Below are 23,478 nucleotides of genomic sequence, written 5' to 3'. Positions count from 1 at the left end.
CCCACCTGTGCTATCTCCTGTCAAGGAGAGTGGTTCATGGACATGGGATAGAATCGTTTTCCTGCAACAAATTAAAAACTGCTAAAGACTGAATACCTACCGAAGAACAGGAGGAAGGAAAACAAATCTCCCACACCCAAGTTAGTGAAACTCTGTTTTGAAACCGTGTCATGTTTCCTAATGTGATACTTACTGTATTATACTGACACCAATTGGTGGCATCATGGCAACACACATCTCCACGTTGAAATACATAACAGTTCATGTTGTTTTTGACAGACGCAATTTATTTCCACACTGCATCTGACATTAGAATCACTAGAAAGTCGGAATCTGTGCACAATATGTCCAGGAGGAAGAAAAATGGATTCTTATTTACATAAAGATGTGGTCATATAACGTATGTCATCCCAATCTAGGGATCCTGGGCTAGTCCACACAGATTAGGTTGTGATACTGTACTATCTACATTATAAGATTGACAGGCACTGATAATAACACACACCTCTAGAGTTTTGTTAAATTCTGTTCAGCCCGTTCCTGAATCAGATTGGGGGAAGGGCGTACGTGGGCACATGAAAACTAACTCAGATATTTTTTATTACTAGGTATTAATGCACTGCAAATCCGTGGATACAACCAATAAACTGAGTTGATTTAAGATAGTGCATACGCCTGTGCACAGGTAACCACCCTTTACTTGGGCTCTGAAACGATTGAAGAAGGCCATTGGATACAATATGAAATGGAAGATCAGAACTTTGGAGGTTTCAAAGTCGCCGTGAAAACACACATAAATGCAAACATTTTGACAGGCCATTTTCGTAGTTTGAGGTTTGAATGTACTTGTATGATGCAAAGAGAGTAAGACCACTGCAGCGGTACTGCACTGTGCACAGGCAAGTAAAATGGAATGCATTGGCTAAAGATACTCATCACAGCCTGTTGACTATCACAGAGAAGGTGTGTAATTTGGTCACACACACAATCTGCATTAAAAGCAACACTTGAATTGGGTTGAGCTGAACCTCCACAATCGCATTTGTAGTATGACGACAACACACCCTCATTGAACTTTGTTTCTGTAGCAGAGATCAGCCACACCGTCCCACACCACTAGTTCACTGTGCTATTCCCACTGAGACATCCCTATTCCCCACTGAGACACTATGAGTCTCCCATAGGGTTTGGCAGTAACAGCTGAAGTAAGACCAACCTCCATAGGGCCTTATTAAAAGACACCCCCCCCCCCTCCCCTCCTGACACAGAGAGATGATTACACGCTCTGTAGCAGAAGATTCCTCTACGATATGATAGGATACAGCTTGAGACGGAAACACAGGCATTACACTGGAGTTTCACAACTCTTCAGGTGAATTCCATGACTGTTGTGCTACTGTCCTCCAGCCTTGTTGACGGAATGTCTTACGTTGGTGAACTCAATGGGTCATTGGTGTGTCTGGGCTGGTCTTCTGCCCTGTGGCCAGCTTGGAGGTCCTCCATCCATGGATCATTGTGCAGAGCAGCAGTAAGTAGATTGAGTAGTAGATCCAGCAGGCAGCAATAGATCCTTAGGGCTGTAGTAGATCCAGAGTGATCTAGTAGATCCACAGCGCTGTGTCCAGTCACAGTCCAGAGGTCTCCTTCTCATGGTCAATGGATGCCTTCCTCCAAAGAACCCTTTGCTTGCCAAATTTTCACCGTCCGGTCACTGTCACACAAGAAAGAACATGAAATCACTGGATCAACATGTGTATCAGAGGTTTGATTATCTCTCTCTCTTAGGTTAAACTATGACTTTGTTATTATAGTAACAGTGGGTTGATTTACTCAGAGTGTTAGGGTCAGGGTATGTAGGCTCCTATGGCATTCAAGGGTGATGTTAGGGTTAGGCGTTAAACTCACTCTGAGGCAGTGAATAGCTGGCTGCTGTTGGTAGCCAGTCCATTCACAGGGCCGTCGTGTCCCCTCAGGTCTCCTAGAGGTGCCAGGGTATCAGCGTGCCACAGCTTCAGCAGACCTCCCCTGTCTGCACTCAGCACTACCGGGCACCCTGGCACAACACCCAGCGCACTTACCCAGTCAGAGTGGGCACTCGCCACCTGCTGTGGAGGAAGCAAGTACGCACTAGGTCAAAACAGGGCTACAAACTGTTGAAAAATAACTCCTTGGGACAATAGATGTTGTTTACTACAACTACTGGTCTTACAATGATGATGATGTTTCAACAAAACAATCAACAAAACAAGACTGGATGCTTACAAAGCAACATTGCAATGTGAAACTCGCAGCTATCAGCTGATTGTGTGTTTCTGAGAGCCTTGTCTTCTTTCAGGTACTAGCAGTACAGTATATACAGCTAGTGTCCAATAGGTCCCACCTGTACTAGTCGTTTCCGGGACAGGTCCCACTTCTTGATGCAGTAGTCTCTGGAGCTGCTGTAGAGGCTGTCCCCCTGAACAGCCAGAGAGACGATACCCTCCTGGTGTGGCGGATCAAAGTTGTGACAGGACACAATGCTGCCCTGGACACCCTCTGTCACCTCAAACATCTTCAGGGTGTGGTCCTTGGACCCCGTTAGGACCATGTCTTGACCGTTGCCCAACTGGTCGACGGTCAGACACAAGACCGGGCCCAGGTGACCCGTCAGCTTCCCAGTAGACACAAACCTAGAGCACAAGGTCAGAGTTCAAGGGTCAGGAAGAGTTCAGATCTAGGAGTCCTCGGTACAACTAAAGATCATACTTGGGAGAAATGATTCAGCGTTCACTATCTATCTTTTCTTCGCTACATTCAGCAAACTGGGCCTGTTTTAGTGTACACAATTCCTCTCCTTTCATCTTCATTTTGTGCCACCTCCAGTCCTTACTTAAACTAAACACGATATTCAACTACTCTCTCCATTCTTACTTCCTGAGGTCCCACATGCGGACTGAGTTGCCCGAGGCGGAGTAGAGGTAGGATCCCGTGGGGTTCAGAGAAATCTGGTTGATCTGGTTCTCTCCTGGAGGGATGGACAGGGACCTGAGAGACACACAGCTGTCCCCTGTACTCACCTGACCCGACGACCTGCGACACACACACGCACGCACACACACACACACACCCAGTCAATACCATGTCAATGGGAATGACATTGTGTAAAAGTACTTTTTTCAAGTAGCAAATTAAGAATCTGAAGTTCCCTGGGCTGTGTTGGAATGTGCTAGAATCTCCTAGAATGTGTTGAAAAAGGAACTGGCAAGCTCAACTCCAACTTTTGACATAACGAAAGTCTTCGGTTTCTTACTAGAGGTGTATACATATACTCTTGGTGTTTGTATCTATATTTACTCACGTGAGTGTGCGTATGCACTTGGCGGAGTCTCGGATGTCCCAGACCTTGATGTAAGCGGTGGAGACAGTGAAGACCAGGCTGGAACAGTATCTAACAGACACCACACTGCTGGGATGATCTCCCAGAGACATTATCTCTTGACCAGTCACCAGGTTCCACACCTTACACGTACGATCTGGCAACACACACACACAGGGGTGTGAAGTCAATAGTTAGGGGCAAACGATGAGTGTTGAATACGGCAGAAACACCATCAACCACACCAGAGAGCTAGACGAAGCTAATACCAGATAATATGACTTTACACTCATCTGAGCCTTTCAGATGTGAGAAGTCTCTAGGGGTCATGGTTTAGAGGTCAAGGGTTGTTTTTTTGTTTCCGAACATTATAGAACTAGAGAGCTGTACCTTTAGAGCCAGTGAAGAGCAGGTCATCAGTGCAGTCGACACACATGACAGGTTTGGTGTGTCCCTCAGTCACATGGACACACTGTAGCCTGGCAGCATGGCTGATCTTAGGGGATGACACAGGGTTGACCACCCCTCTATAACAGGATAACAGGGACAAAAGACAATGTGTTAATTCTGTTAGGACAGTGGTTCCCGAACTGTGTGTGTGTGTGTGTGTGTGTGGGGGGGGGGGGGGGGGGGGGGGGGGGGGGAGCCCCGAGTGAAACACAAGAAGTAGGTACAATTATGACCATCGTGACGTCATACGAACATGACACGTGGCAAACATTGTGAAGTGGTGTGGCTCTTACGTTGGTTTGGTGTCTGTGATTTTGGTCTTCTCTGTGGCCGTGGGTATGTGCGACTTTGTCTCTCTCGCCGGGTGACCCTTGGGGTCCATAGGTGTGTGTTCCTTGACGTCTAAAGGGGGATGTCCTCCCTTCTCTAGAATCCTCCTGCGTGTTAGAGGCGAGCGCTCCAGTGATCTCCTCTCAGCTCCCATCGAAGACCAGGCTCCAGATCTACACAACACAGAGACAGACAGACCAGCGACATGAACAGTAGAAGTGATGTGCACCGGATGATCAGCTGGAGTCACATACATCACTGAAGGTTACAATGCATTCCGGGTCAAGTTAAACATTCTATCCTTTTCGTGCCGATGCACTTGTTAAGGTGTTGAAACCTGACCGGTCAAAGGTCAAATTCACGTTCAGTAGGTAAGGATTTACTCCGCAAGTATCTGACTGTATTTCCTGTACTATAGTTCTAAAAACTAAACACAAAGACATTCGACCAACATAAGGACTTACAGTCCAGCTATCCGGGAGGACAGTGCTGAGGGGGACACAGTGAGTTCCCTGTCCCTGAGATGTCCTGCTACTGTCCCCATGTCCCCTGTCCCTTCCTGGGCGTCTGTCGGGGGTAGCAGGGGTGCAGAGAAGTCAAATTCACCACTCCCGGCATACAGCAGCTCCATCTGCGTGGTTGTCCTTCTGCGTGCCTGTGGTAGTGGGATCGATCCAATCAATCAATCAATAACATAACCATTCAAAAAGAGTGTTTTGCAAATAGTATTTGTCTCAAAGTGCTTATCAGTAACTCCTTTATTTTAGACTTCATGAAAATGTAATTAAAATGGCGTTTAGAGAAATGCTTTTACGTGTGAAAGTACGGTAGACGACTGTACCTTCCTAGGTTTGGCCTCTCCACACAGCTTCAGGAGGTCAGAGGCCAATGAGCTGAAGCAAAGACGGAGGGGCAATTGACATGTTTATTTTATTTACTCATAGTCTTATTGATAAGTTTGTTGATGGACGACCCAAATAAAGCACAATCATACATTAAAGGTGGAATCCGCAGGAGGAGAAACAGCGCCACTGTTCAACCCACAGCCATTGTTATCGTTTTTGTTTAGTTGACAAACTGGAGGCGAGGAGCGCGGCCCGAAGTGGTAAAAAAAAAGACGCCGTACATATTCTGCTGTTCTATGGCGCGTACAATGATGTCCAAGGGGGAAAAAACTGTGTCGGTTGTTTGCAGTAGCTTCTTTGGTTTTGTAATATTGCAAACAGATGTGGCAGTTTCCCCATTAAGGATTCCAGCTTTAAGTGATGAAATTCAATATTTAATATCCTCATGGTCTTGTCTGAGTCAAATGTTGTTCTTTTTTTTTACCTTCCCTCTGTGGCTGGGCTGGCGGTAGAGGACTCATCACTACTGCTGTCATCTCCGTTCTCTGCTTGAGGACAGAACCATACAGCACACCTTGTTACGCTGGACCCTCAGATACACAACATGCCTCAGTTACTGCGTGGTCGGACATGGGGTAGCTGTGGCTTCACAGCATGTTTTCAAATATCCCATTACAAGCACTAAACTTGTGTTACTTTACTATTTAAACTGTTAGAGGATGATCACTTTCAAAGCACATCTACAGTCTGAATATCACAAAGAAAACAAATGCATGCGTTCTCTTCAAACTAATGTGGCAGCAGCAAAACAATCGTTTGAATTCAAAGAGCTCTAAGGTACAGGGTTCAAAGTTCAGAGGTCAGGTTAAATACATCAGGGGTCAGAAGGAGGTCAATAGTATAGTATACTGACGTTTTCATTTTACGGAGGGTAACTTAGTAAAGGTTGTAGTTGGAGTAGTACTCTAGTTAAGGCCTGAACTTCAGGTTTGCGTGGGGGCCAGGGTTTAAGCTATAATGCCTATTCTTAATTTTCAGATTGTCCTGAATGAGTCTGCTGAACAGGAGAAAGCTAGACATCCACACAGAGGATGGGGAGGGTCAGACAGGGAAGTGGGAGACAGGGGGCAACATACCACCTCATGCACCTGATGGCAAAGTTACGTTCTCAGGTTAGTCTTAAAGGGGAGTTTTAGAGGGAGGAGGGGCTTTAGGCGAGACCCATGGTCTCTGGGATCAGTCAGTCTGGTGTCTGTTACTTACCCCCCACTAGGTAACCTATCTCTGTTTGAATTCAGGGTGAACAAACAGGGGGAAAAAACAGGGGGAAAAAACAGGGGGAAAAAACTAAGAAATCAAAGTCAAACAAAATCTAAAAGAATGGAGACACTTTATTTTACAGCCCTGTTTCAGTGGGTATTTTACTTGTAGGCTATTTACTAAGAGAATACTTAATGTTACATGTTTTACTGAATCCGAAAGAAAAACAATATGGGAGACATGTTGTGAATGTCAGATAACACAGTGGACTGTAAAATGAAGTGTAGCCAAAAAATGATGAACTGAAAAGCAGTGTGTTTTATACCACTGAGCCATCTATACCTTGCAGTGCGTTGCCCAGCAGAGCGTCCAGCTCAGGGTTGAGTTCAGCTTTCTCCTTCAGCATGTGGAACAGCAGCTGGTTCTGAGTGGCGCTGTTGATCTCTGTCTGCTTCAGCCTGCCCTCCATCATCTTCACCTGGGAATCCTTCTGGGCCGCCTGCAGACCCTGGGAGATGCACGTACCAGTAAAATCATACATGACAAACACACGTAAATGCCATACTGACATCAACATAGTGTTGTGACATTTAGCCCACAGAACAGCAGACACTGTTAACTCTATAATAACCATTGTGTTTTAAAAAAGGTATAAAGTTGGTAGATTTACAATCCCCCGAATGCCGCTTAATCGAAAGGTCGAGAGAACTCAGTAGGGGAAGGTGTACTGTGGTTACCTTGTTGATGGCCATGTGCAGGAGGTGATCAAGCAGGAAGCGGGCTTCTGATAGGTTACAGGAGCTGATCACCGCAGTAACCTCCACTGTGTCTCCCTCCTCCTGCATCCCAACAACATCACAGTCAGTCATAATAACAGTTATGAAGAAAATGTGTGCGCTGGCGTCAGCTGTACTAAGAAACTAGAAGGCGTCAATTTCCTGCAGAAAATTTGCGTGTTTGCGTCAGCGAACCTTCGCTTCCTCCATCTGCATGATGTTGGCCTGACAGTCAGCGATGCTGTCATTGATGTAGTCGATGTTGGCCGCCAGGGCGTCTATCTCCTCGTTCAAAGACTGGATGCTTCGGTCCGTGTCGGTCCCCTCTGTGGCGATCTTCTCCCTCTTACGAGACACCTTCTCTCTTCGCTTGGTCAGGTCCTCACGTTGCTGTAAGAGGCAGGGAGGGAGGGAGAGAGATGGAGTTATAATAAAATTGTCTCCAAATTGCATTCCTTTCTACCTATTGCTCTACAATCTTAGAAGTAACGGAGCTTGGAAGAACCTTTTGGGGTTCTAAAAATTGACACACAGGGGGAACCTTTCCAGGTCACAAAGGTTCCTTGAGGAACCCCTCTGAAAAGGTTCTTCGAGGAACACCTGTGGCGTGAGCCATATCTTTTTGCTTAAGTGTCACAGATTGATACTTATACGCTGATACTGGGCTGCCTGTGTAAAGGTTCAAACAGGAACGTTTTTGTGATGGGACAGATACATTTCTTTACCTTTTTAATAATATAGAAGATTGGAGACGTGGCTTATTGGAGGAGTGGCTTTCAGATATTTATTTTTGGCCACCCGTAAGAGTAAATGTCATTCCTGTTCATCATATAAAGTTTGTACACAACAAAGTGAAATGTTCCTTAAATGTTTATGCATATTGCATATTCTAATATAACAACAAGATATCACAGCCTGACTTTATGTCAGCGTCTATTTTTGATGAGTAAACTGACTCCATCTCCTGGTGATCTGTGACAAACGTGGTAAATTAAGGCACATAGAAACAACTCTAGGGATAAGTTTAGTCATTCATTCTGACTGGTTAAGTTAAGGATTAAGGTTGAGGATAGGGTTAAAACCTTAGGCATTCATCCCGAATGGACTTGCTTAACCGTTGTAGACAGACGGCGGAGTAGTCTAAGCCTCCGGCTCTGTAGACAGACGGCGGAGTAGTCTAAGCCTCCGGCTCTGTAGACAGACGGCGGAGTAGTCTAAGCCTCCGGCTCTGTAGACAGACGGCGGAGTAGTCTAAGCCTCTGGCTCTGTAGACAGACGGCGGAGTAGTCTAAGCCTCCGGCTCTGTAGACAGACGGCGGAGTAGTCTAAGCCTCCGGCTCTGTAGAGTGTTATCTAGTGGTTGGTTTTGATGCCACCTCCTGAGGTCCTGGGGACCTGCACAAACGTTGAATTTCGCCTTGGATCTGGAGTGATCCCTCTGAATATAATATGAAAATTTCTGATTACATACGCTGCTTTCAGAAGGTATTCACACGCCTTGACTTTTTTTCACATTTTGTTGTGTTACAAAGTGGGATCGAAATTGATTTAATTGTCATTTTTTTGTCTAGACAAAATACTCAAAATCTTAAAAAAATGTAATTAATGGAAAATAAAACACTGATATATCTTGACTAGAAACGCATTCAACCCCCTGAGTCAATACATGTTAGGATAACTTTTGGCAGTGATTACAGTTGTCAGTCTTTCTGGGTAAGTCTCTAAGAGCTTTACACACTTGGATTTGACAATATTTGCCTATTATTATTGAAAAAATTCTTCAAGCTCTGTCAACTTGGTTGTTGATCATTGCTAGACAGCCATTTTCAAGTCTTGCCATAGATGTTCAAGCGGATTTAAGTCAAAATTGTAACTAGACAACTCAGCAACATTCAATGTTGTCTTGATAAGCAACTCCAGGTGTATATTTGGCCTTGTGTTATAGGTAGTTGTCCTGCTGAAAGGTGAATTTGTCTCCCAGTGTCTGTAGGAGAGCAGACTGAGCCAATATTTCCTTTAGGATTTTGCCTGCTCTATTCCATTTATTTTATCCCAAAAAACTCCCTAGTCTCTGCCGATGACAAGCATACCCATAACATGACGCAGCCACCACCATGCTTGAAAATATGAAAAATAGTACACAGTAATGTGCATTGTTAGATTTGCCCCAAACATAACGCTTTGTATTTAGGACAAAAAGTTAATTTCTTTGCCACTGTTACATCTTCTCCTGCTCCTCCCCTCCGGCGTACGACGTCGCCAGAGTACTAACCACCGGTCCTGGGATTCATCATTACGCACACCTGTTAATCATTATGATTCACACCTGAATCTGTGCTTGAAATTCACTGCTAGACTGAGGGACCTTACAAATAATAGTATGTGTGGAGTACAGAGTCATTTATCATGGGGTAGTCATTTAAAAATAATGTTAAAAACTATTATTGCCCAAAGAGTGTGGCCATGCAACTTATTACATGACTTGTTAAGCAAATGTTTACTCCTGAACTGTAGGTTTGCCATAACAAAAGGGTTGAACACTTATTGACTCAAGACATTTCAGCTTTTCATTTTTGTCCCCTTTTTCAATCTTGTCTAATCGCTGCAACTCCCCAACGGGCTCAGGAGGCGAAGGTCAAGTCATGCGTCCTCCGAAACATAACCCGCCAAACACTTGCCTGCTTAACCCAGAAGCCAACCACACCAATGTATCGGCGAAAACACTGTTCACCTGGTCAGCCTATAAGTGCCCGGGCCCGCCACAAGGAGTCGCTAGAGCACGATAAGCCAAGTAAAGCCCCCCTGGCCAAACCCTCCCCTAACCCGGACCGCCCTATGGGAGTCACAATCTCGGCCAGTTGTGACACAGCCCGGGATTGAGCCTGGGTATGTAGTGACGCCTCTAGCGATGCAGTGCCTTAGACCGTTGCGCCACTCGGGAGGCCTCAGCTTAGATCTTTTCAAATGATTTTCTAAGCATTTCTGAAAACACAATTCCACTGTGACATTATAGGGTATTGTGTATAGATCAGTAATACAAAATCTAAATTCAATCCATTTTAAAAATGTGTAAAAAAGTTGAATACTTTCTGAAGGCACTGTAGAGCCATGACAGTCACCTGAAAGCAACGATAACAAAGTAGTCATAAAGTAGTAACATTAGGATTTGCATATAGACGGGCTACAACGTCACGAAAACAAGGGGTGAGCTTCAATGGGGCAGGAGGCGGTGTGTTGTTGTGCCTCTGGACGGCAAGAGAGCCACCGTGTGGGAAATCATAGATGGCTTGCTTCAGCTAGTTTCATCTTGTTCTTGATACCATGTCTTGTTTTGAGGTGTTTCGACTGGTGTCACGCCTATGCTAATTTTGCTCAAATTCACTAGCTAGCTAACCAACAATTGTAACTATGTGTTTGAGAGACAACATGTGCTCGTTAGACGCATTTATTTATGTTTTCAATAAACATTGGAGACTAAAGATAGTTGACATGTTGTCAACAACAACCCCGTCCGTTTTGCCGCATAGTTGCGTACGCATTGGTTTTGTTTACAAAACAACCAACCCGTCTATATGCTCGTGAGGAACTCACACACGTCTGTAAACCTAATTGAAGCTACAAAACTATCCGTGTTCAACTTTAACATGGGACGACAATACAACAGAAAAGACGAACGGAAATGATGTTTCTTCCCACGGGTGGCCAAAAAGAACTATCTGAAGCAACCACCTTACTAAGCCACGCTCCGCAGTCTTCGCATCTTGATAACCCAGCATCAACAACCCAACCTGGCCCGTTTTAAAGAAAACAACCCGACTTAGTGACCCAAATGCCTGCAACCCAGCAATTGGGTCATCCAAACAACCAAGCATTTTTGAAAGTGTTGGCTAGGTTAAAGATACTGTAGCTAGCTAGCAACCTAAGCCAACACCTAATAAGTATCATCAAAAACACATGGCATTTCCATCACAAGAAACTTTTCAGAATTAAAACAGGAGGCGTGAGAGTATTATTCAACATTGGTATTAAAATGGTACTTAGGAATGGGGTAATTGTTTACAAGTTGCTTGCTATCCTATAAAGCCATCGGCCAAAACACAATGTTCCTCTTCTTCTGAGTTTGGCAGCACAATAAATCCAGCGACAAAATAAATTCCAAGTGCCCTACACATGCCGACAAAAAGGTTCCCCAGGTTCCCCAGCTAAATTGAATCATTCAAGAACCACTCAACTAACCAATGGTACAAATATGAACCCATTGACTGCAATGGTTCACTGAGGAACTCCAGAGATCCTTGAGAATCTCCAGGGTTCCTTGAGTCACCCTTAATTCTAAGAGGGTAGCCAAAACGGCAACAATGATAAGTCTGTATATACTCCCCTGTCGGTTTTTGCCTTTTTCCACTGACAGAGAACCATGTTGGCATCAGTCTGATAGGAATACAGTAGAACTGGTAGTACTACAGTAGTAATACAGTAAAACTACAGTGGGTTTATTTCACCTTGAGGAGGCGGTTCATATCAGCCTCCATGTTGGAGATGGTCAGCCTCTGCATGATGATGTCAGTGATGCGTCTCTCCAGAGACTGCCATTTAGCCCGGGCTGTCCTGGTGGTGTAGACGCTCCCCATCCTCACCGGGTGCTTCCTGATAAATGGAATTCAACAGAGATCATTGTACAGTACGGGCCAATATATTACTGGAAAACAAAGACTAGGTGAGGAACTTATTGTTGTCCCGTTTCAACTAGAGTAGGAGTCCTTTCATGCACACCAAACATACATTTATATATATATACACTACATACATTTGTCACACGCTTCGTAAACAACAGGTGTAGACTAACGGTGAAATGCTTATTTACTACAGGCCCTTCCCAACAATGCAGAGAGAAAGACAATAACACAAGGAATAAATACACAGTGAGTAACGATAACTTGGCTATATACACAGGCAGAGATGGGCAGTATTTTTTGTTACATATATTTGAAATACATGTTTTAATTTCCTCTGAGTAGTTTGACATTTTAATTACACTGGGTTGAACTACACTCCAATGTTTTTTTGTATTTTCTAATTACTGTAATTTGTCTTTTCAAAATACAATAAAAAAATGTAAAATAACAATGTTATAGTGGTACACATTATGCGTGTCCCCTTTCACTCTCTATTGGTATTGTCATGACTTGCCAGTCCTGAGAGGGAGATCAGGGGTGCCGGCTAGGCAATGGTAGTTTATTTTGATACATTGTTCTTTATGTCATTGTTATGTATTTTGTAACTGTAGCTATTTGGTTAACAAACACATCATGCCTATGCACACGAGCAAACGCACACACACACACACACGCTCACACCATCAGTCCTGCTGGTAGTACCTTGGGGTGCCATTGGGGCCTGCTGCCCCAGCAGAGTGAGGTCTCCCTAGGATGCTGCGGTGAGAAGGGTCCTGGAGGGGCTCCGGTAGGCTCACCTTTCTGTTTACCTTCCCTGAAGTTGGTCTCACCTGCTTCCTCAGAGCTGTCACCTAGCACAAGAGGAAAGCAGGGCCATGTTCAGTAGGGAGAAAATGTTTTGAAACCGAGATACTACCTGAACGTGTCCAAAAAGTACAAAGATGTTTTGTTTTCCATTGCGAAACGTTTTGCTACATTTTGCCACACTGAACATGACCCAGTGTATCGTACCTCCTCATTCTTCCTGCGCAGTATCAGGTCCTGCTGCCTCTTCTGAGCCTCCAGCTGTCTCAGTTGGTGCTGTAAGTGACAGGCACATCATATCAATAGAATTCAATTGAATTGAACTTGGTCACAGGCTAACACACAACTTCACAACACACATTATTTCCTGTCTGTAACGTTACCTCATGTTTGCGCTGGTCCTTCTTCAGAGTCGCGATCTCTCGGTTGCGTCGGCACTCTGACGCTCTGTTTTTCTCCTGCACCTCCTTCATCTGACGCATCAGACCCACCTAGCACAACACCCACCATTTACATGTCAATCAATCAGTCAACATATCCATCCACCCTCCAACTAACCACCCACCCACCCACCCTACCACCCATCCACCCTTCCATCCACAATTTTCTCTTGACCTTTGTTTTCTTCATCTCAGCCACATCCTGGTTGAGTTTCTTGAGCTGCTTCTCGTACTGCGATTGGTTCTTGAGGAGACGTGCGTGTTCCTTCTGGGCTGACTGCAGCTTCTGCATCTCCTTGTTCATAGAGCTCAGCTTCTTCTCATATTCTAACTTGATCTTCTTAGCTTTCCCCTCCGTGCATGTCTCCACTGAGCCTGCAGACACAACTAACTCAGCTAAGCACGGGCACGGTGGAAACAACACAACACAGTTCGGTTCAACCGACACAGCTCAGCACAGCCACAATGGAATATCAATCAAATCAGTCATTCAAATGTTAGCCTTTTTACAGTCACAGTGATTTACAGAATACGACGGCCCTCTAGAAATAAGGGGTTTAAACCCACACTTTATGGTGTGTAAAATAACAAATCATGACAGAGGGACTCAGACAAAATACATTAAAATACTATGTACAGGTATGATGTCATTGGTGGTGGACAGGATTAGTTAGATAGTTAGTTAAATGTCAGTTATGTAAATCCACAATACACTCACTCTGAGATGTAGCGACGTGGCACAGAGCACCTAAACAAATAAATGGAACCCTTCATTAATCTGCCACCACATTCCTGTGCGCCTCTGCTCTACCGAGGTTGTGACCATGATGCACGGCATCGTCTCCTGTGCACGTCTCTCTCTCTCTCTCTCTCTCTCTCTCTCTCTCTCTCTCTCGTATACGTACCCATGTTGTGCAGCACCTTGTCCCTCTCCAGCTGTGTGTCTCTGATCTTGCTCTGCAGCATCATGAGTTTCTGTTCGTACTGCTGTTTGAGCGTGTGCAGACGGCGCTGGCTGTTCTCCAGCTCGTCGATCAGCTTCTGTTTGATGGCGATCTCACACGTGATGTTGGCCAGGTCCGCCTGGAAGTTCTCTTTTTCCAGAGAACACACACAGAACGAGCTATATGACACACGCTTCAATGACATATTCACTATTCTTTTATTAAAACAACAGAATAATCTAATCACGGTGAATGAATAAGGGGTGTTAGAGCTGGGTTTGAAAAAAACCCTGCACACACTCCACGCGGCCCTCCAGGACCAAAGAAGCAAGGCATTCTTTATGACAGTGTAAAAGCACCTTTGGATGTGTGTGTGTGTAGGTGTGTGTGTGAGAGAGTTTTACCTTTCTCATCCAGTTCTTCAGAGTCTGACTCGTCCGAGCTCTCCTCTCCCTCCATCTCGTACTCCTCGTCTTCTCCCTCCAGCTCCTCTCCTTCCTCATGGTCACTGACGTGGTCATCCTGTTCACACACATTTACACGATGTGAGTACAAAGAACACACTCACGGCACACACACACACACACTGACTTAAATATGGCAATTAAGGACATTCTTAGACGTACCCCCTCAGCCTCGTCGTTGCCTCGTTCCTGTTCGTTGTCAGGTACCTCCTCCTTGACCACACTGTGAGGACAGAACCAGAGGTTCAGGGACCCATTGACCGCAAACACAAGACATCAGGTCACTAGACTATCAGGGAGTACTACCATACCATACAGCACTACCATACAGCACTACCATACAGCACTAGCACACAGCACATGAACACACTACCTTGATTTTTCTGCATACTGTAAAAATGCATTTAAGGTTAGAATCACAATTCAAACAGAACCCAAATCATTTGGTTGTTAGAATCATCCTTGAAGTAGACGTTAGTGAATGATTGATTGACACTATGTGGTTGCATCATGGCAAAAAGTGCTGAATCTTTTAGTTCATTTCTTTAGTTTAAGGGTCTCAACAATGCAGAAAGGGGGAGAAGGGATAAGAAGAAGGGGGAGAGATTACAAGTGGGTTCTCCTCCAGGTGTGGAAACTACCTGCAGGTGTAAAAGCTGTGTTAGAGAGGCAGGAAGAAGGGAGTTAGAGAGATGGGGGAGAGAGGGAGGACAGGGGGTTAGAGAGATAAGGGAGGAAAGGGGGTTAGAGAGATGGGGAGAGAGGGAAGAAAGGGGGTTAGAGAGATGGGGGAGAGAGGGAGGAAAGGGGGTTAGAGAGATGGGGGAGAGAGGGAGGACAGGGGGTTAGAGAGATGGGGGAGAGAGGGAGGACAGGGGGTTAGAGAGATGGGGGAGAGAGGGAGGACAGGGGGTTAGAGAGATGGGGGAGAGAGGGAGGACAGGGGGTTAGAGAGATGGGGGAGAGAGGGAGGAAAGGGGGTTAGAGAGATGGGGGAGAGAGGGAGGAAAGGGGGTTAGAGAGATGGGGGAGAGAGGGAGGAAAGGGGGTTAGAGAGATGGGGGAGAGAGGGAGGACAGGGGGTTAGAGAGATGGGGGAGAGAGGGGCATAGCAAACCTGGCAAGCCCAACCTCATGGTGACTCTCCTCGAGCCGCTGCAGTCTTCAGAGTAGGGGAGGAGAATGGGGGAGACAGTTGGAGAGAGTGAGGTTGGCGGGGGAAGGGAGTGAACCAGAGAGCAGAAAAGAGTGTAGCACAGAAGAACAGGTTAACCTTCGAGGATTTGGCGCTGGTAGTCTTCTATTGGCTTGTTGATGTGTAACCAAGCCATTTATGTGCTATGTTGCTTATCAAATGTGTATTAAACCACAGAGGAAGAGAGAGACTAGTTGCACAGTACAGGTACATCTGAACATGACTGGGCCTGTTATATAAACCCATCCTCGTGTATGGGGTATTAGATAGACATTAGAGAGGGAACAGGTACCTGCTGAAGGGGAAAGGCTGGGTGCCAGAACTAATTACCCAAAACACCCTGGGACAACAATGGAAACCAATTCCCTCGCCCCCAAGGTCTACCATCAAAGTCTACCCATTCTCCCTGTTGTTTCAGCCACAAGTTTGGATATTACAGAGAGTTACAAATTGTAACAAACATAAACGCAATCGGTTTCATGGCTTGTATGTGAAATGTACATCAAAACAGGAACGTGGAATGAGAGCAAATATCAACGGTATGAAGGGAAAAGAACAACTCCTACCTCTTCTTTTTCTTCCTCTCTTTCTTCTTGAGTTTCTCCAGATCTTTCTTGGCCATTTCGATGATGTCAGAGGCCTCTCTCTCCGGGGCGAGTTGGGCTGGGGAGAAGGAGCCCCCAACCCCGTACAGGGATGAACGTGTGTTGGCACGGGACAGGGTTTTACGGAGGTTCTCGTTCACTGCCTCACTCTCCAGAAGCTTGGCTCTGCAGACACAAGACCAACGGTCAGAATACTGTTGTGGGTCTCCAAACACCAAAACCAAATGTCACAATACTCAATGCCTTCCTTTCTACAGACACATCATGCTGTGCATGTAAGAGACACGTCATGCATCATACCTGAGCTCCTCGATTTCTTTGATGTAGTTCTGGATCATATTTCCAATTTCCTCATTCCCCTCACCTGGAAGATAATCGAACATGAGCGCATTTTCAGCACTTTTTCCATAGACTTTAATGGAGCACTTCTTCTCCCACTAGCCTGGATTTTGAATCATGTTGGCGCAGTGTGAATGAGGCCCATTATTCCTGTCCCAGTACGTACCCACTTTGGCCAGAACCTGGTTGGCCTGGTCACTGAGGTACTGTGTGAGTCTGGCCCTCTGAGCGTCAATGGTCTCCTGCATGGCCTTGACTCTGATCCTCAGGTTGCTGTTCTCTGTCTGCAGCATGCTGTTCTCATGGACCATGTCGTTGATGCTCTCCATGCCGTCCTCCCCCACCATACGCTTGCCCTGAGACCAGAGACAGACCAGAGGACTATGGTTATTATAGCAGATCACTATGGTAGATCAGTTAGGCAAATACACATTGTTATACCTCCCCCTACCAGATGCTTGCCCTGCTCAGACCAGAGGGAACCAGAGAGATGAGTGTAGATCATAGAGAAATATAGACTGAAATCCACACGGAATATCCCTCTGTTTCACTATAGTTTAGTTGGATTCCAGGCTACCAGAAATACAGCCTCAATGGACACCTGCAGCCGCTAGTACGTTTGAAGTTATATGGATCCGTATAATGGTACAATTGACCATATGACTTCGAAAACAGGGCCTTTGTAATGAGCCTAAAATAGCAACAAAAATCTCTCTCTCTCTCTCTCTCTCTCTCTCTCTCTCTCTCACACCCTCCATCCTCTCTTTCCTTCTCTTACCGTCTTGTACTCCATCAGTTCCATCTGTAGCCTGGCAATGTCAGTCCTGAGAGCTGATATCTGCTGGGAGGCCTTGTCCTGGTTCACCATCACCTTGTTCTTAATGTTCCTGGCTCGGTTAGCGTAGTTCAGGCAGCTCAGTGTCTCCATGAAGTCCCGGTCAGATGGGCTGATACACGCTATCATCACCGTTTGACTGGGGGGAATACCGACACAGACCGTAGGCAGACGCACGGACAAAAAGGAGACTACATTAGGAACTGAATAACTACACAGGCAGTGTTTCGATATCAATGTAAATCACTTCGTAAACTGCTTGGAAAAGCCGTACAGAATGAATGATTATAATTTAGTCAAAAATATACAATTTTTCATATAGATGGAACATTTTATGGGTCACTTTTAAAACATTGATATTCCAGTCAGCAGACCTTCGTTAGACAGATAATTCATTCATCCACAGAATAAAGCTTCAGGGAGTAGTGTTAAACCTCTATTGTATCTACATCTTCCAACACGGTTACATACAGTGTCTTTGTGTGGTTCATGAGGACATACAGACCTGTTTCCTCCCAGAGAGTCCTGCAGTAGCCGGGTGAGTTTCGAGTCCCTGTAAGGCACGTGGGTGGACCTCTTACTCCTGTCCCCCAGAGCACTGATCACGTTACCCAGGGCAAGCTGCAGCGAGAGAGGAAAAAAACAGACCAAGGAGACATGAAGATGAGACGAGGTCCTTAAAAACGAGGCTTAAACATCTGCATTCTATCAAAAATAAAGCATCAAATCCTTCCTTTAATGTGATGTTGAAATTCAGTTGTCGATCAAAGAGATGGCGGCAGACAGTGTTGGTAGAACGTCTGCAATATCTTTCTCAACCACCAGGAGGCTCCTTTTCCCATAGTTTCCAAGCTCTAGACAACAGGTGTATCATTGAAACAGTTCATGTCAGTCGTCCTAGAAGAGGACATGGCATCATCACTGTCCTGACTCTCTAAAACCTTCTAGTGCTCAGCAATCTATGACCTTTACTGGCACTGTTATAGCATCGGGAATGTTTAGGGTCAATTCCATTTCAAGCCAGTCAACTTGTAATAAATTGACCCAAACCAGGCACTGTGTGTACAACATCTTACTAATTACAGCATGCGTTATTTCCACAGTGAGAGTCTCACCAGTCCACAGTTGATGGAGATGCCTTCCTTGGCTCTATCCCCAGTAGCTCCTGTCCTCTTAAGTCTCTCGGACCCGGCCAGGTCCACAAAGTGAAACTTAGCCGTCAGCGTCTCAAACTCAGAGTTGATCTCAGAGGAACCGTTGGCCAGACGGTTGTCTGTCTCACTGGACTCCTGAAGGAGATGGGTATGGTGTATAAAACAAATAAGAGACTGTGGGGGAAAATACACCTGGTGATCGTGTTTGTAATTCCATGTCCTGGACATGTGTATCGACATTTCGGCTGTAGCATTGATTTAGGCCTACGGGAGAAACACAACTGGAGGTTTTCGTCTTCCATTATAGCTCTCAATGACAACACCAGTGGATAGGCCTGTCTGTATCTGTAACAGCCTGTATATTGTTCATGTAATCAGCGGGCAGGGAGAGGAGGGTGACATCATGCCCAGCTGGTGTGTGTGTGTGAATTGGGAGCTATGTGGGGAGATATGCTGTGTGGGGAGCTGTGTCGGAGGCTTGGGCAACTCTGCATTTCACAGTCCTCTTGTTTATCAGCTGGGGTGTTTATTGATTATCTCATAAACATTAGGAAATTACATATTTTCACAATTGGGAACGAACGAGTGGTTATTTGTTACAGCCCCCAAATTAAATGGTAATGATTATGCAGCCTAATAGCCTTATAATCTTTATAATCATAAAGAATGACAGGGAAAACAGCTAAGTGAATATAGTACAGCCAGTGAAATAGACTGTCAAAAGCGTATACTATCCTAGGCTTGGCTCTAGAGAGCTCCAGCCCACTGGTGCGATGCCACGTACACTGTCATTCGGAGCGCAGACTCTGACTTGGCACAGGTGGATGGTGAAGATGGCATGGGAGCGCGAGCTCTGGACATTCATCTGGGTGCTGGCCGTGGTACGGGACAGAGCGCCCAGCTTCAGACACTGCATCATCTGTACAGGGAGGGGGAGGGAGGGAGGGAGGGAGGAGGGGAGAGTTTAGAGTACACTGTAGTCAAGAGATCAATTCTGTTTGACAATTCACATACACAAACAGGTTTAGGCTCACATCAATAACATATTTTTAACCAATGACCTTAGGTACAGATTGGTGTTATTCTGCTTTAGGCTGCGATTGAGACTAACCTCTGCCTCGGAGGCGACCGTGCGTGTGGTGACTCCCACAGTGTAGATGCCTCCGTTAGCGTCCTCGTGAATCTTGATGGTGGACTTCTGTCTCTTCCCATCCATGTCCCGCGTTGATTCAAACAGATCCAACACCTCCTCATTGTACAGCTGGGATAGGGGATAGTTTTTCAAATAAAAAAACTATCCGATGAGCCAATACCCCAAAAGCCAAATAACTGTGCATGGAAAACATCAGTAGCTAAGTAATCTTGGTTATGGCAAATATACTGCTTTTTTAGTCAATTTTTTTATTTGTATATATATTACATTGAAAAAAAATTGGTAACACCGTACAACGGGCGACCGAAATCAGCGTGCATGCGCCCGGGCCCGCAACAGGTGTCGCTAGAGCGTGATGGGACAAGGACATCCCGGCCGGAACAAACCCTCCCCTAAGCCGGACAACGCTGGGCCAATTGTGCGTCGCATCATGGGTCTCGCGGTCGCGGCCGGCTGCGACGTGGCCCGGTATCTAACTCGGGAGGCCACTGCTTTATTAGTTGTTAGAGACATGCATTAGCAAGCGATATCAGAGTTGAGTGAGACAAGTCATTCCCTAGTAACTACTCTATGGCGATAAGTCATCTGCCTGTAGCGTTAAGTTAGCTGAACACATCCCATGAGCAATAATTCCCTCTGCTCCAGGCTGCTACACACAGATGCTGCGACCCCTAGCCAGAACCCTTCCCCCTAATACCTCTCTTGTGTTAGCAGCTCTGAGGGAAAGGAACAGGATATATTGAAGTAAGGAATAATGCCTTCCAGGGCCAATGAAACCTGCCTCTCCTAGCTTCCTCATGTTGCAGAGCTAATGTGAGACTACAGAGAGAGATTGTGTTTCTGGTTCAAAAGTGTAACCCGTGTGGATTGAATACGGGTCTCCCGCTCACCAACCCCAACGGTCTTAACCAAATCACCTCAGCTCCAAAAGCACATGCTATCCGTCACACATACCTCCAGGAACTGTGCGTTGATCTTGAACTCGGGTACAGGCTTGCCTTGCTCTGTGGCGGCCTGCCGTCGTTCCTCAATGCCCCTGAAGAGGTGCCCGACTGCCCGGGGAATGATGCCCAGCTCCTCCTCACAGATGTTCACGTCAAACCCTGTGCCCATGGTGTAGGTCTTCCCCGAACCAGTCTGGGGGAGAGGGAGAAGGAGGGGGAGGACATGATAGGATCAATAACAAATGATATTGTTTCATTTATTTACTCACTTATCTGACTTCAAACGTATTCAGACAGTCAGGGGCTGTTTCATGAATGCAGGAATCTAGAAGAAAAAGAAACGCACACCTACATGGAGAAACAGTCTATTTTCAATCCTCTCAAAAATGTTTTCTTGCCTAACATCATTATTTGGAAACGGTATATTGATGATATTTTTGTTCTGTGGAGGGTTGATGCAAAACAGCTCCAGGCATTCCATGCTTTTCTCAACACCTGTTCTGATCATTTGAGATTTACTATGTGTCACGGCTTCTAGGAGTAGTGGGTGGAGGAGTCAGGCGCAGAGAGCAGGGTTAGTTCAAACGTGGGTCTTTATTCCAGGAACAGAGTAATGGTCCCGCCAAACACAAGGGTTACCCCCATCAGATACGATGTCCTCCGGCACCCCGTAGTGCCGGAAGACGTGGGTAAATGGAGCCTCTGCAGTCTGTAGGACCGTAGGGAGACCAGGCAATGGGAGGATACGGCAGGACTTAGAGAACCGATCCACAACGACCAGAATGGTAGCGTTCCCCTGAGACGGGGGAAGATCGGTAAGGAAGTCCACCGACAGATGAGACCAGGGCCGTTGTGGAACGGGGAGGGGCTGTAGCTTCCCTCTAAGCAGGTGCCTAGGAGCCTTACTCCGGGCGCACACCGAACAGGAGGGGACATAGAGCCTCACGTCCTTAGCTAAGGTGGGCCACCAGTATTTCCCCCTAAGACCCCGCACTGTCCTCGCAATCACTGGATGACCTGAAGAGGGTAGTGTGTGAGCCCACCGAATCAATTGATCACGGACACCAAGCGGCACGTACCTGAGACCGGTAGGACACCGTGAAGGCGCAGGTTCCAACCGCAAAGCCCACTCGATGTCCGCGTCTTCCTCCCATACCACCGGAGCCACCAGCCTAGAAGCTGGAAGGATGGGAGTAGGATCGATGGACCGGTCCTCAGTGTCATAGAGACGGGACAGCGCGTTGACCTTAGTGTTGAGGGAACCTGGTCTATAAGAGATGGTAAATCTAAATCGGGTAAAGAACATGGCCCACCTAGCCTGACGCGAATTCAGTCTCCTCGCCGCCCGGATATACTCCAGATTGCGGTGGTCAGTCCAGATGAGGAAAGGGTGCTTAGTCCCCTCAAGCCAGTGTCTCCACACCTTCAGGGCTTTTACCATAGCTAGCAACTCCCGGTCCCCCACATCATAGTTCCGCTCCGCTGGACCCAGCTTCTTGGAAAAGAAAGCGCAGGGGCGGAGCTTCGGTGGCGTGCCCGAGCGCCAACCCCAGCCTCGCACGCATCCACCTCCACTATGAATGCTAACGAAGGGTACGGATGCGCCAACACGGGAGCTTCAGTAAACAGCGCCTTCAACTGGTTGAAAGCTCCGTCCGCCTCGGCCGACCACCGTAAACGCACTGGCCCCCCCTTCAGCAGTGAGGTAATAGGAGCTGCTACCTGGCCAAAACCCGGTAGTAATTGGCAAACCCTAAAAACCGCTGCACCTCCTTTACCGTGGTCGGAGTCGGCCAATTACGCACAGTTTTAACGCGGTCACACTCCATCCCGACCCCCGAGGTGAAATGCGATAACCCAGGAAGGAAACGGCTCGTTTGGAGAACATTTCTCAGCCTTGACGTATAGGTCATGCTCCAGCAGTCGCCCAAGTACCTTGCGCACCAGGGAGACGTGTGGCAGAATAGATCAGGATGTCATCAATGTGCACCACCACACCCTGCCCGTGCAGGTCCCTGAGAATCTCATCTACAAATACGCACCAGATTATTCGCGCTCCTGAGGTCCAGTTTCGTGAAAAAACGCGCTCCGTGGAATGATTCCACCGCCGTAGCGATGAGAGGTAGCGGATAACTAAACCCCACTGTGATGGAATTGAGACCTCGTAAATCAATGCACGGACGCAGACCTCCCTCCTTTTTTTCACAAAAAATACATTTGAGGAGAAGGGTGACATGGAGGGCTGAATGTACCCCGGTCTCAGAGATTCTGCGACATTTGTCTCCATAGCCAACGTCTCCTCATGTGACAATGGTACACGTGACTCCTGGGAAGTGCAGCGTTCTCCTGGAGGTTTATCACGCAATCCCCCCCGTCGATGGGGTGGTAATTTGGTCGCCCTTTTTTTTACAAAAAGCGATAGCCAAATCGGCATATTCTGGGGGAATGCGCACAGTGGAAACCTGGTCTGGACTCTCCACCGACGTGGCACCAATGGAAACTCCTATACACCTACCTGAACACTCCTCTGACCACCCCTGAAGAGCCCCCTGTCTCCAGGAAATGAGGGGATTGTGACTGGCCAGCCAGGGAACCCCCAGCACCACTGGAAACGCAGGTGAATCGATAAGGAAGAAACTGATCCGCACCCTATGATCCCCCTGCGTTACCATGACTAGTGGAACCGTGGCCTCCCTGACCAACCTTGACCCTAACGGTCGGCTATCTAAGGAGTGCACGGGGAAGGGTGGGTCTATCAGCACCAACGGAATCCCCAACCTACGGGCGAGTCTGCGATCCATAAAACTCCCAGCTGCACCTGAATCGACTAGCGCCTTATGCTGGAGAGAGGGAAAAAACGCAGGGGAAAAAACGCAGGGGAAAAAACGCAGGGGAAAAAACGCAGAAAA

The 23,478-nt window shown here is 46.6% G+C and overlaps 1 protein-coding gene across 9 annotated transcripts in view; it reads right to left on the bottom strand.

The window, feature by feature from the left end:
• Positions 1-266: 266 nt before the first annotated feature.
• Positions 267-23,478, bottom strand: part of LOC109864384 (kinesin-like protein KIF21A) — a 44,404-nt gene continuing 21,192 nt past the window's right edge. The window contains exons 3-35 of one of the 9 annotated variants that reach the window (XM_031797821.1): positions 20,580-20,762; positions 19,584-19,733; positions 19,257-19,391; positions 18,434-18,607; positions 17,824-17,939; positions 17,262-17,457; positions 16,650-16,839; positions 16,445-16,508; positions 16,106-16,309; positions 15,462-15,506; positions 14,507-14,567; positions 14,285-14,402; positions 13,842-14,030; positions 13,655-13,684; positions 13,112-13,311; positions 12,880-12,987; positions 12,704-12,772; positions 12,395-12,543; positions 11,519-11,663; positions 7,212-7,406; positions 6,978-7,079; positions 6,583-6,748; positions 6,244-6,264; positions 5,465-5,525; positions 4,977-5,028; positions 4,600-4,790; positions 4,099-4,308; positions 3,746-3,882; positions 3,338-3,512; positions 2,911-3,069; positions 2,381-2,669; positions 1,906-2,105; positions 267-1,711 (exon numbers count right to left, since the gene is read on the bottom strand). In XM_031797821.1, coding sequence (XP_031653681.1) covers positions 1,654-1,711; positions 1,906-2,105; positions 2,381-2,669; positions 2,911-3,069; positions 3,338-3,512; positions 3,746-3,882; positions 4,099-4,308; positions 4,600-4,790; positions 4,977-5,028; positions 5,465-5,525; positions 6,244-6,264; positions 6,583-6,748; positions 6,978-7,079; positions 7,212-7,406; positions 11,519-11,663; positions 12,395-12,543; positions 12,704-12,772; positions 12,880-12,987; positions 13,112-13,311; positions 13,655-13,684; positions 13,842-14,030; positions 14,285-14,402; positions 14,507-14,567; positions 15,462-15,506; positions 16,106-16,309; positions 16,445-16,508; positions 16,650-16,839; positions 17,262-17,457; positions 17,824-17,939; positions 18,434-18,607; positions 19,257-19,391; positions 19,584-19,733; positions 20,580-20,762 — 4,542 coding nt within the window. In that variant the 3' untranslated portion in view covers positions 267-1,653. Of the gene's footprint in view, positions 1,712-1,905; positions 2,106-2,380; positions 2,670-2,910; positions 3,070-3,337; positions 3,513-3,745; positions 3,883-4,098; positions 4,309-4,599; positions 4,791-4,976; positions 5,029-5,464; positions 5,529-6,243; positions 6,265-6,582; positions 6,749-6,977; positions 7,080-7,211; positions 7,407-11,518; positions 11,664-12,394; positions 12,544-12,703; positions 12,773-12,879; positions 12,988-13,111; positions 13,312-13,654; positions 13,685-13,841; positions 14,031-14,284; positions 14,403-14,506; positions 14,568-15,461; positions 15,507-16,105; positions 16,310-16,444; positions 16,509-16,649; positions 16,840-17,261; positions 17,458-17,823; positions 17,940-18,433; positions 18,608-19,256; positions 19,392-19,583; positions 19,734-20,579; positions 20,763-23,478 lie in introns of all 9 variants that reach the window. The other 8 variants (XM_031797822.1, XM_031797823.1, XM_031797824.1 and 5 more) reach the window with 8 other exon arrangements.

The sequence above is a fragment of the Oncorhynchus kisutch genome, linkage group LG19 (assembly GCF_002021735.2).
Source record: "Oncorhynchus kisutch isolate 150728-3 linkage group LG19, Okis_V2, whole genome shotgun sequence".
Taxonomy (NCBI): Eukaryota; Metazoa; Chordata; class Actinopteri; order Salmoniformes; family Salmonidae; genus Oncorhynchus; species Oncorhynchus kisutch.
This window is presented reverse-complemented; position numbering and strand designations above follow the sequence as displayed.